The 12,009-nt window shown below is 42.5% G+C and overlaps 1 protein-coding gene across 5 annotated transcripts in view; it reads right to left on the bottom strand.

The window, feature by feature from the left end:
• Positions 1 to 12,009, bottom strand: part of DNAAF9 (dynein axonemal assembly factor 9) — a 164,671-nt gene that overhangs the window by 56,549 nt on the left and 96,113 nt on the right. For all 5 annotated transcript variants that reach the window (XM_077948981.1, XM_077948979.1, XM_077948978.1 and 2 more), the window contains 1 exon segment: positions 2,778 to 2,881. In XM_077948981.1, coding sequence (XP_077805107.1) covers positions 2,778 to 2,881 — 104 coding nt within the window.

Raw genomic sequence — 12,009 nt, 5'->3', positions numbered from 1 at the left:
TATATATATTTTTTTTTTTTGCGACATTCTCACTCTGTAGCCCAGGCTGGAGTGCGGTGGTGCGATCTCGGCTCACTGCAACCTCGGCCTCCCAGGTTGATGTGATTCTGCTGCCTCAGCCTCCCAAGTAGCCTGGATTACAGGCGTGTACCACCACGCCCAGTTAATTTTTGTTTAGTAGAGATGGGGTTTCACCATGTTGGCTAGGCTGGTCTTGAACTCCTGACCTCAGGTGATCCACCTGCCCCAGTCTCCCAAAGTACTGGGATTACAGGCATGAGCCACTGTGCCTGGCCATAAAAAATTATTTTTTATTTTTAATTAATACATAATATGCACATATTTATGGTGTATAATGTATTGTTTCAATACATGTATACATTATGTAATGATTTTTTTTTTTTTTTTTTTGAGACGGAGTCTCGCTCTGTCACCCAGGCTGGAGTGCAGTGGCGCAATCTCGGCTCACTGCAAGCTCCGCCTCCCGGGTTCACGCCATTCTCTGGCCTCAGCCTCCCGAGTAGCTGGGACTACAGGCGCCCGCCACTGCGCCCGGCTAATTTTTTTTCTATTTTTAGTAGAGACGGGGTTTCACCATGGTCTCGATCTCCTGACCTTGTGATCCGCCTGCCTCGGCCTTCCAAAGTGCTGGGATTACAGGCGTGAGCCACCGCGCCCGGCCTATGTAATGATTAAATCAGGGTAATGAACGAGAAATCCATCACCTCAAACATTTATCATTCAGAATCTTCTCTTCTAGCTATTTTGAGATCTAAACACCTTACTGTTGACTGCAGGCACCCTACTGTGCAACAGAACACTAGAACTTACTCATCCTTTCTAACTTTGTATTCATTGATCAACCCCTCCCCATCCCCTAAAATACTTTTTAAAGGGTTTTGTATTACTAATTAGTCTGATAAATTTTATGATATACCCATACAATGGAATACTACTTAGCAATAAAGAGAACACAGCTATTTACATACACAACATGGATGAATCTAAAAATCACTATGTTAAGTGGAAAATGTCAGACTCAAAGGATACAGAATAGATGATGTTCATTTATATAACATTTTAGAAAATGCAAACTAATATATAGTGACAAAAGCTAATCAGTGGTTGTCTGAACCCAGGAGTGGAGGGAAAGATGATCTGTAAAAGGGCATGAGGAAATATTTTGGTTTGATTGTAAAGCTGGTTTCATGAATGTACACATCTGCCAAAGTTTTAAATCAATACAGTTAGTTGTATTTACAGTACACTTCAATAAGTTAAACCGTCAGCAAAAAATTTTTAAAAATCAGTAACTGGTCAGCCGGGTGCCGTGGCTCACACCTGTAATCCCAGCACTTTGGGAGGCCGAGGTGGGCGGACCATGAGGTCAGGAGATCGAGACTATCCTGGCTAACACAGTGAAACCCTGTCTCTACTAAAAATACAAAAAATTATCCGGGCATGGTGGCGGGCACCTGTAGTCCCAGCTACTCAGGAGGCTGAGGCAGGAGAATGGCGTGAACCTGGTAGGTGGAGCTTGCAGTGAGCTGAGATGGCACCACTGCACTCCCGCCTGGGCAACAGAGAGAAACTCCGCCTCAAAAAAAAAAAATTCAGTAACTGGTCAAATTTGACTAATTTTTCCTTTAGAATTTCTTGTATTGTTTCTAAGCTTAGGAAGTCTTCTAACCCCTATAAGTTTAATAAATATTCATTTTTATATTCTATTTGTGAAATTTAAATATATTTAATTTTAATCCCTCAGAAGTTCATTTTGATTTTTGGTAGAGGTAAGAATCTATTTTTTGTCAAAATTAGCTACTTATCATCCTAGTACTGTGCTTTTCATGATGCATTCTTTCTTCTCTGATATTGGAAGACTCTTTAACCTAACGGCAAAGCTTTAATCTAATAGGGCCATCGAATCTGTCCAATTGGTCTGCCTACATTTCTGAACAGCCTTTAAGGCTGCAGGCTCTATATGGAAGAAAAACTTGCTCAAAGAATTTGTTTTCTGAGCCATCTGACCAAAATACCTCACATAGTCTCTGTCCTAGTTCCCAGACAGACTGGTTTTGAGGCTGAGACCAGGCAGAGTGGCGGGCCTGCCCTCTGCTCTGGTGTTGCACTGAGACAAGCTGTGCCTTGGCCACAGAGTAAAGGCTAGGAGAAATTCATCGCTACCCTCTTCCCCTTAAGGTGAAGGGGAAGTGTTGGTGCAGCCTGGTGAACTTAGAGGACTGTTACAGGACGGTGGAACTTTTACAGAGCTGGAGAGGAAGTCTGGGTGTATGAGGGAGGAGGGGTTAAACTCTCACAGGGAAAGTGAGCCATTTCTCTCTCTCTCTGGCTCACTTACAATCCTGTCCATGCTAATGTGTATGTGAAGCCTCATCAATACCACAGGATGTAGCTCCTTTCTGGTTTTTCAGTGGGTGAGCCTTGTGTCCCTGGGCCTGGAGGCCAGCTGAGAGGGGCCACCAGAGGCCTTCTCAGTTAGGATGAATGAATTGGGCATGGGGAGCTGCTGGCCCTTCTGACCAGAAGCCCTTTCTAGGTAAGCCCTTTACAGAGCAGTGAGGTTGACGAGGCTCATAAGTGTCTTGAGAATGCCCAGGCCTCTCCACAACCTCCCTCCCTGACTGCCTCAGTGGCTATGCTGGTTCCTGACATACTGCCCTGTGGTAGTGGAGAGGAAACAGGAGTTATTTAGTTTTCCCCTCAAAAGTGTGAGGAACTTTCCGACCAAAAAAGCCACTGACTAGTAAAACACCTACCCCATCATAGAAGGAAATGGAATTCATGTGATCCTTGGAAATGATGATACTTCCATGACGACAGTGAGAAAACAGAAGGCCACTAGAGAAGAAATGAACATTCCCTGGAAGGAAAAGAGAGTTGGTCAGAGCTGGAGGGCTGGGTGCTTTGGGTCAGATTCCAATGTCCTCTTGCACAGCAGTGTGGTAACTAGAGGCCAGTATCAGTAGCAATTACGTTATGCAATTTGTATACTGAGCCCTGTGCTCTGAGGAAGCCAAAGTAACCTCCTAGAGCCTCAGAAGGAAACGAGGCATCAGATGCAGTCTTTGCGTAAGAATTAGAAAAAACAAGTGAATAAACTATCAGCTAATGGGGAGAAGCAAAATTCACATTCCCTTATGAGTATCTTCCAGGGAAACACACTAAAAAAGACTTTGGGTATATCTGCTCCATATACTGAGTTTACAGATTTTCCTTTCTTCTGCTTTGCCAGAAGCTGGCTCAGCCCTAGAGAGACCACATCCCTCACTTAGGGCCCGAGAAGGAGCATTCGACTCTCAGCTGAAGACTGGTGAAGGGAGCTTAAGGTCCCTGTGCCCAGCAATGGAACATTTGAGTTAGGTAATGAGTAGGTTCTACAGACACTGGGGGGTTGCTCTTCTGTAGTTCACAAAAGCAAGATGGGTGGCAGGTGGACACGGATGTGGGTTGCTCAGAACAAGGATTCAAGTCTAAGGAGAGCTGTTGTGTCCTGGATGGTCAAGGTCATATACAGCAGCTAGGTATAGGCCCTAGGGAGCAGACCATGGAAAAGATGGACAACTAAGATGACAAAGATTAATGCTGGGCCTGGGCTTGCTTTGGAGACACAAAAGCAGCACCCAGAGCACCCATAAGACTCCTAGGTGAAGCTGCTCTCTGGGGCTGGTCCAAGCTGAATCTTCCATTCCTATAACAGCTTTTCTTTCCATGTTTCTGCATACAGAGAGGAGATGAAGTAGTTCTTAAAGCTCAAGGCACAGGTTTGAGTTTATTGTCATTAAGACCTCATTGCCAAGGCAAAGGTCAAGAGATAAATAAGTGAGACCGATTCCTTGAGTTGTAGCTCCAGAAAAGCAGTGCAAAGCTCTGGAGACTGGAATGACAAGAATAGCGAAGGCCAGGAGTCTGAGGGCTGCATTCACATCCTGGGTGAGGAATCTAGAGACTGCAAGCTTTGAAGCTTCCTGAGGAGGTGAGGTATCAGAAGGAAGGGAGGGGCCTAGTTAGTATGTGTTCACAGCAGACAGGAGAAGTGAAGGGAGAAGGAGGCGGTTTTTAGGTACAAGAAGAACTGGCATCTGCCTCTCATGGAAGAACCAGATGCCCAGTCAGAGGGACATGCCAACTTTAAAATCTGTGGCAGCCACAGCCAGCAACTATCCAGGTTCAAGCTCTGGAAACCTCTACTCTCCAACAAGTAGCTTGGCTTTCTGTGCATACTGCCTTTTTCTGAGGCCCTCTGAAAAGGAAGCTACTCATGCCTCAGCCTCATCCTGTACCAACCCCAAAGTTCCTCCATGCTGCTCCCAGGCCATTCTCCCCAACACCACAGCATGATACTTTCATTCCTCTAGAGACACAAGCCCCTCCCTCTACCGCTCACACCTACTGCCCTCTTGACCATGCCATATTTCCAATCACTCTGAATGTGCTCAGTCTTCCCCTCCAATGCAAACACTTCCATTCCTTCTTAGAGCAGTAAAGCTGAACCCAGAGTAACTTCTGAAATCTCCAGCTCAGCAGCTACTCTCTGACTCCAGCACCCCATCCCCCTTTTAGCTGTCTCCCTCCCCACACTCCATCCTCTGATGTCACTGAGCTTTCACAGTCACGGTACTTGCATTTTCCCCTATTGCTCAGAAATTTCTGATATTCTTCTCATCTACATCAAGGGCAGATCTTCTGGGACAAGACTTACCTTTAATCTTTGTTCTGTTAAAAGAAAGGAATGGGAACAGGTTTCATGCAGTATTTACTAAGCACCACACATGTCATACATTATAGTTTTCTGTTTTCACAATTGTAAGAGGTGGTATTGTTTTTTTCTCATAGGACAGATGAGAAAACTCAAGCTTAGAGAGATTTCCCCCAAAATCACAGTATTACTTGGTGGTGGAGCCAGGTATAGAATACAGGTTTGTCTGATGCCAAAGACACTACACCACGCTGGTGCCTTCAGTTCTCTCATGCCTTTTTTTCTTTCAATTCTCCCCTGTCCAAAGCCCAGCTGTGGTGAATCTGACGATGTGCCTTCTCTGCTCCCTCAACCACAATAGGCCACAGTGCTGTCCCACAGCCTGTTTACTGCTGTCTCCCTACCCCTTCCATCAGCCTACAGAGCTCATTCCAGACCTTTAACACTCTCCTAAAACCACAACCCCACCAACTCCTGCCACAAGATGACTCTACTTACTCTTTCCAGAGATACGAGGGCTCCACAGGTGTCATGAGGTAGAAACTGCTCCTACTGCTGAGTGCTTAGTACCTGCACCCTTCCCTGTCCTGGGTACCTCTCTACCTGTGTACTTTTGAAGTGAACATTTTCAGAAACAAGTCCGGTGCTACTCGAAAGGCCTCCTGGACAAACCTCAAAATCCTGAAGCTTCCAGAAAAAAGCACAGATTGGAGAAGCTGGCACATTCCATCTACTCAATAAGAAGACGGGAAAGGATGAGCGAGGTCATCTCCAGCATTTCCTCTCCCACTAGACTCTGAAGCCTCAAAACAAAATGGAAAAGAGGAAGACAAATTCACAAGACAGTGCTGGAAAAGCACTCATTATGGGGCATGGGCCAAGGCAAGGTCTCAGTAAACAGGATCTAATTTCAGTACTGTCCTGTGATCTGTCCTGTGATCGCAGCTGCCCCTTAGCCTGGCTCTGTGAGCAGTAACTCTGTCATTATTCTCAGAGCACACATGAGATAAGTGAAGTGACTTACTGGGTGGCCCAGTGCCTGTGCTCTGGTCTCGGATCCTAATCCACTTGAAGCAATAACCTTTCTGGTATCTGCTCTGGACTCTTGACTGTCAGACAGTGGTCTGAGGGCCATGCCTTTGCAGGGGTTCACAGGGGCCAGGGCAGCCAACTCCTGAGGAGATCTCCCTGACTTTTTGTGCCATCCTTGGTGTCCTTAGTGGATGAGCTCTGTCCTTTCTCCTCTAATCTATAAGTCTGAAAATCCAGGATAAGAGAAAGTTTCTCATTACTGCCCCAAAACCAGGAGGACTGCGGTTTGGTTCTGCCTTTGATTGAGCTCTGCATCCCTGGAAGTTCAACAAAAGAGGGATAAGCCCTCAGGGTAAACCAAGATACCAAGCAAATGCCAATGAAGAATTTGGCTTTCCTCTTTCAGAAAACTGGCTGTACAAATACATATCTTCCAACAGCCCAGTCTATGGGAAGAGGAAACATTTATCACTGCTGGGGCAATTTATGATGCAATGGCTAGATGATTTTCATCCTGTGTCTATATATGTGTGTGAAATGTACGCACAAGGTTTAAAGAAAAAAAACAAAAAACAAAAAAAACCCCCCCAAAAAACACAAAGCAACAACAACAAAACCCAGATGTCTATGCACTCACTACCGGGCCTAAGAAATTGAGCATTACTAGCACCGTTGAAACCCCCTGGATGTCCTTCCTCAATGACAGTCCTTCTCTTCCACCCAATGGGGAACAGCATCCTGAATTCTGGATGGTTTTACCACACTTGAATGTATCTGTAAACTGTGTATTACTTAGTTTTGTCTGTTTTTGTTTTTATATAAATGAAATCCTAATCATGTATTCTTCTGTGACTTGCTTACTTCTCTTGACAGTCTGTTCCTGAATGTGACCCATGTTACAAGTAATAGGCAGCCAAACAGTTCCTTCATGCTCAGTGCTGTACAAAACTTTACTTTTTTTTTGAGAAGCAGTCTCACTCTGTTGCCCTGGCTGGAGTGTAGTGGTGCAATCTCGGCTCACTGCAATCTCTGCCTCCCAGGTTCAAGCGATTCTCGTGCCTCAGCTTCCCGAGTAGCTGGGATTACAGGCACGCACCACCATGGTCTGGCTAATTTTTGTATTTTTAGTAGAGATGGGGTTTCATCATGTTGGCCAGGCTGGTCTCGAACTCCTGACCTCAGGTGATCTGCCCGCCTCAGCCTCCCATAGTGCTGGGATTACAGGTGTGAGCCATCGTGCCAGACCAAAACCTTCGTTTTTAAAGTGTCCCTCCAGCCAGGTGCAGCGGCTCATGCCTGTAGTCCCAGCACTTTGGGAGGCTGAGGTGGGAGCTTCACATGAGGCCTGGAGATCGAGACCAGCCTAGCCAACATGGTGAAACTCCATCTTTACTAAAATAATGATAATAATAATATAAAATAAAAAAATTAGCCAGGCGTGGTGCCATATGCCTGTAATCCAGCTACTTGAGTGGCTGAGGCACAAGAATTGCTTGAACCCAGGAGGCAGAGGCTATAGTGAGCCAAGATCACACCACTGCACTCCAGCCTGGATGACAGAGTGAGACTTCTTCTCAAGAAATTTTTAAAAAGTGTCCCTCAATAGCTTCAGATGGACACAAGTCAACACATGAGAGGGTGCAGAAATATGGCAGCAGAGAGCAAACCACCGCTGGCCTGGGCCTCTCCAACACACAAAGGTGAAAGCCAGATTGGTCCCCAGGGTTCTCAGGATGTATTCACCGTCCCATGTTTCAATGGGTCCAGGATCCTGCTCTGCATTGCTAACAATTTCTGCCCAATGTAAAAACACTCTGGAATCTGTAAATCACTGTAGGGAGAGTGAAGGAGCTGCCTAAGCACCAACCATTCACTGATGCCTGTAGGAAACAATAGAACCCATACATATATGGTCTACTGATTTTCAACAAAGGTGAAAAGACAATTCAAAAGAGAAAGAAGAGTCTTTTCAACAAATGGTGCTGCAAAAACTGGATATTCATATGTCAAACAGCAAACATCAATACATCCCTCACAATGGAAATTCTGCCCATTCTCATCAGCCACAGAGGAAAACCTCATACTTCATAGGGATATTGGGTAGAGTACTGAAAAGGATTTTGCTACAGTAGTGGGGTAAAATTAGTCCTAAGTCAAATGTTGCTCTGCTTCCTGCCTAATAAAGCTTTAAAAAGCAAGACCAGGTAATAAGATTAGAAGAAAAAGTTATTGGTTGGGCACAGGGGTGCATGCCTGTAATCCCAGCACTTTGGGAGGCTGAGATGGGTGGACTGTTTGAGGCCAGGAGTTTGAAATCAGCATGGACAACATAATGAGACCCCATCTCTATTAAAAAATAATAATAAAATAAGAAAAAGTTACTAAAACAGATATAACTGTATCACGTTTAATAAGCTGGAGAAAAGAATGAACCATATTAGTTTGAGACATAAAAGATATAAAAAAGATTCAAATCAAACTTCTAAATATGAAAAATACAATGTCTAAGAAGAAAAATACACTGGATGAGATTAATGGCAGTAGACAATGCCGAAGAAGAGGTGAGTAAATTAGAATAAACAGAAGTAGAAACTATGCAAAACAAAACACAAAGAGAAAAAACCCTGATCACAATAGTAGGGAACATCAGGGATCTGTGGGCCAACTTCAAGCAGCCCGATACATATGTAATAGGAATTCCTGAAGAGGAGGGGAGAAACGTTTAAAAAAAAAAATGGCTGATAAGCTTCTGCATTTGAGGAAGATTATAAACCCACCCATCCAAGAAGCTAAAAAAATCCAAAGCACAAAAACCATGAAGAAGCTGGTGCAGTGGCTCATGCCTGTAATCCCAGTACTTTGGGAGGCTGAGGTGGGCGGATCACCTGAGGTCAGGAGTTTGAGACTAGCCTGGTCAATATGGTGAAACCCCGTTTTTAAGAACACAAAAAATTTAGGCTGAGTATGGTGGTGGGTGCCTGTAGTCTCAGTTACTTGGGAGGCTAAGGCAGGAGAATCACTTGAACATAGGGGGCAGAGGCTGCAGTGAGCCGAATTATGCCACTACACTCCAACCTGGGTGGCAAGTGAAACTCCATCTTAAAACAAAAAACAAACAAAAAAAACATGAAGAAAACCACACCAAATCACATCAAAACCAAATTGCTGAAAAAAAATTTTTTAAAACCAAACTGCCTAAAATCAGTGATAAGCAGTTGGGGGAAAAGGATATCTTACATAGAAACAGCCCGGGCGCAGTGGCTTACTCTTGAAACCCCAGAATTTTGGGAGGCCGAGGAGGGTGGATCACCTGAGATTGGGAGCTCGAGACCAGCCCGACCAACATGAAGAAACCCCATCTCTACTAAAAATACAAAATTAGCCAGGTGTGGTGGCACATGCGGGAGGCTGAGGCAGGAGAATTGCTTGAACCCGGGAGGTGGAGGTTGCCGGGAGCTGAGATCGTGCCATTGCACTCCAGCTTGGGCAACAAGAGTGGAACTCTGTCTCAAAAACAAACAAACAAACAAACAAACAAAAAAAACAAAAAAAGAAAGAAGCAAACAAAGATAAGGATAGCAGTAGATTTCTGCTTAAAAATAATACAAAAGCAAGAAGACAGGGGTGGGGCAATGTCTTTAAAGTACAGAAATTTGAAAAATTTTGTCTTTTACCAAAAATCTGAAAAACTTAGATAAAAGGAAAAAAATTCCTAGAAAATTCTAAGTTTCCAAGACTGATCAAGTAGAAATTCAAAACCTGACTAACTCCATAATCATTAAAGAAACTAAATCAGTAGTTAAAAACCTTTCCTTAAAAAATAAATCATGCCTTCAGTGTTTCATAGGCAAGTACTAAGAGTCAAAAAATAATTCAAATCTCATACATAATATTTCACAGTAAGGAAGTACAAAAGAGAATACTCCTTGGCTAGAAAATCTGATCCTAAACCAGAAATTACAATACAAAAAAGGAAAAACAGTTAATCCCATTTATGATGTAATAATCCTAACGAAACTATTAGCAAACTGAGTCTAGCAGTATATTAAAAATAATGATCCAGTTAGCTCTTCCCAACGATGTAGAATTAACATTTAAAAAATCAAGTAATATAGTAGTTTATTATGTTAACAGATTAAAGGAACAAAGTTGTAAGTGCAGGAAAAAAGCACTAATAAAAATCAAGAAACAGTCATGATAAAAGCTTATTAAACTTGCAATGAAAGGGGAATGTTTTTACTGCAATAAAGGTAACTACCAAAAAAAAAAAAAAAAAAAAAAAACCCACAAGTATCAAAACACAGAGGAAGCGGTAAAGCTCTCTCTGCTAGACAGGAATAACACAAGAATGCCTGTTATCATTACTTCTACTCCATGATGTACTAGTGGTCTGAGCCAGTGAAGGCAAGACAAAGAAATATAATTGGAAAGGAAGAAATAAAGCCATCATAATTGATAGATCATATGAGTGCCTACAAGTAAAACTCCGAAGAATCTAGATTATTAGAATTAATAAAGAATAAGATTAAGGAATACAAAGTAAATATATGAATATTAAATACAGTTAATCCTATAACCAGCAATTCTACCATAATTTAGGATTATAATCCTAGATAAAGCATCAAAAGTATAATCGTAAAAGATATTTCTGACAGCAAAAAAGATATAAAATAATGAGAAAATTATAACGCTATATTAATAGGCATTAAAAAGACATAAATACACATCACATTCATGAACTGGAAAACTCAGGTTTACTTGACATGGTAAAAATGACAGTTCTCTCCAAAGTGATCTTTTAATTGAACACAATTTCAGAAAAAAAAAAAAAAAAACCCAACAAGTTTTCTGAAAATCCTGAAAAGCCAACACAAAAATGTCAATAACTTTGAGCAAAGTGCTAAGAACAGCTAAGATACTCCTGAAGAAGAAAAAAAAGGTGGGAACTTGCCTTATCACATTAGAGACTGAATGTTTGTGTCCTCTCCAAAATTCCAATGTTGAAGCCTTAACCCCAAAAGTGGTGTTATCTGGAGATCGGGCTTTTGGAAGGAAATAGGGGTTAGATGAGGTCATGAATGTGATGAGGTCATGAATGTGGGGCAAGGTCTATTGGGATGTAGTGCCCTTAATAAGAGCTACCAGAGTGCTTAGCTCCTACCATGTATGCACAGAGGAGGAGTCATGTGGGCACACAGTGACAGGCAGCCTCTACTGGTCAAGAGAAGAGGCCTCAGGATGAAACCTCCCTTGCCAGCACCTTGAACCTGGACTTCCCAGCCTCCAGACTGTGAGAAATAAATTTCTACTGTTTAATCCACTCAGTCTGTGGTATTTTGTTATGGCATCCCAAGTGGACTAAGACACCATATAGAAATATGTTATCTATCTAAAATAAGACAATGTGGTATTTTCTCAGGGAGAAACTGAATAATGGAACAGAACAGAGAGCCTGTGAATAGACGCACACATAAAGAGACTTGATTTATAACAAAGCTGGCACTGCCGATCAGTGGGAAAAGAATGATTTTTCAATAATTGTTGCTGAGACAGGTGGCTACCCACATTTAAAAAGTGAAATTAGACTCCTATCTCATATCATTTTCAAAGAGCAATCCAGGTGGATTCTTTGAAAAATTGTATTTTTATAATTCAACAGAAAAAGCCTCAATAGATCTAAAATACATGAATCACATAGGAAAAGATTATCTTGATTACATTAAAATTAAGAACTTTTATTCATTAAAAAGCATCAGAAATAAAATAAGACAAGCCACCAGGTGAAAGAAAATATTTGCAATATACTGAATTGACAAATAATTAGTATCAAAAATCTATAAAAAATTCCTGGCCAGGCACAGTGGCTCACATGTAATCTCAGAACTTTGGGAGGCTGCGGCAGGCTGATCACCTGAAGTTGGGAGTTCGAGACCAGCCTGACCAACATAGAGAAACCCTACCTCTACTAAAAATACAAAATTAGTCAGGCATGGTGGTGCACGTCTGTAATCCCAGCTACTTGGGAGGCTGAGGCAAGGAGAATCGCTTAAACCTGGGAGGTAGCGGTTGCAGTGAGCTGAGATCGTGCCATTGCGCTCCAGCCCAGGCAACAAGAGTGAAACTCCATCAAGAAAAGATGAATGAACAAACGAACTAGAGAAAGAGAGAGAGAGAGAGAGAGAGAGAGAGAGAGACAGAAAGAAAGAAAGAGAAAGACAAAGAGAAAGAGAAAGAAAGAAAAGAAAGAATTCCTAAAATAG

This window comes from Macaca mulatta, chromosome 10 (genome assembly GCF_049350105.2).
Source record: "Macaca mulatta isolate MMU2019108-1 chromosome 10, T2T-MMU8v2.0, whole genome shotgun sequence".
Classification (NCBI taxonomy): Eukaryota; Metazoa; Chordata; class Mammalia; order Primates; family Cercopithecidae; genus Macaca; species Macaca mulatta.
The sequence above is the reverse complement of the archived record's forward strand: the minus strand, read 5'-3'. Positions and strand labels throughout refer to the sequence as shown.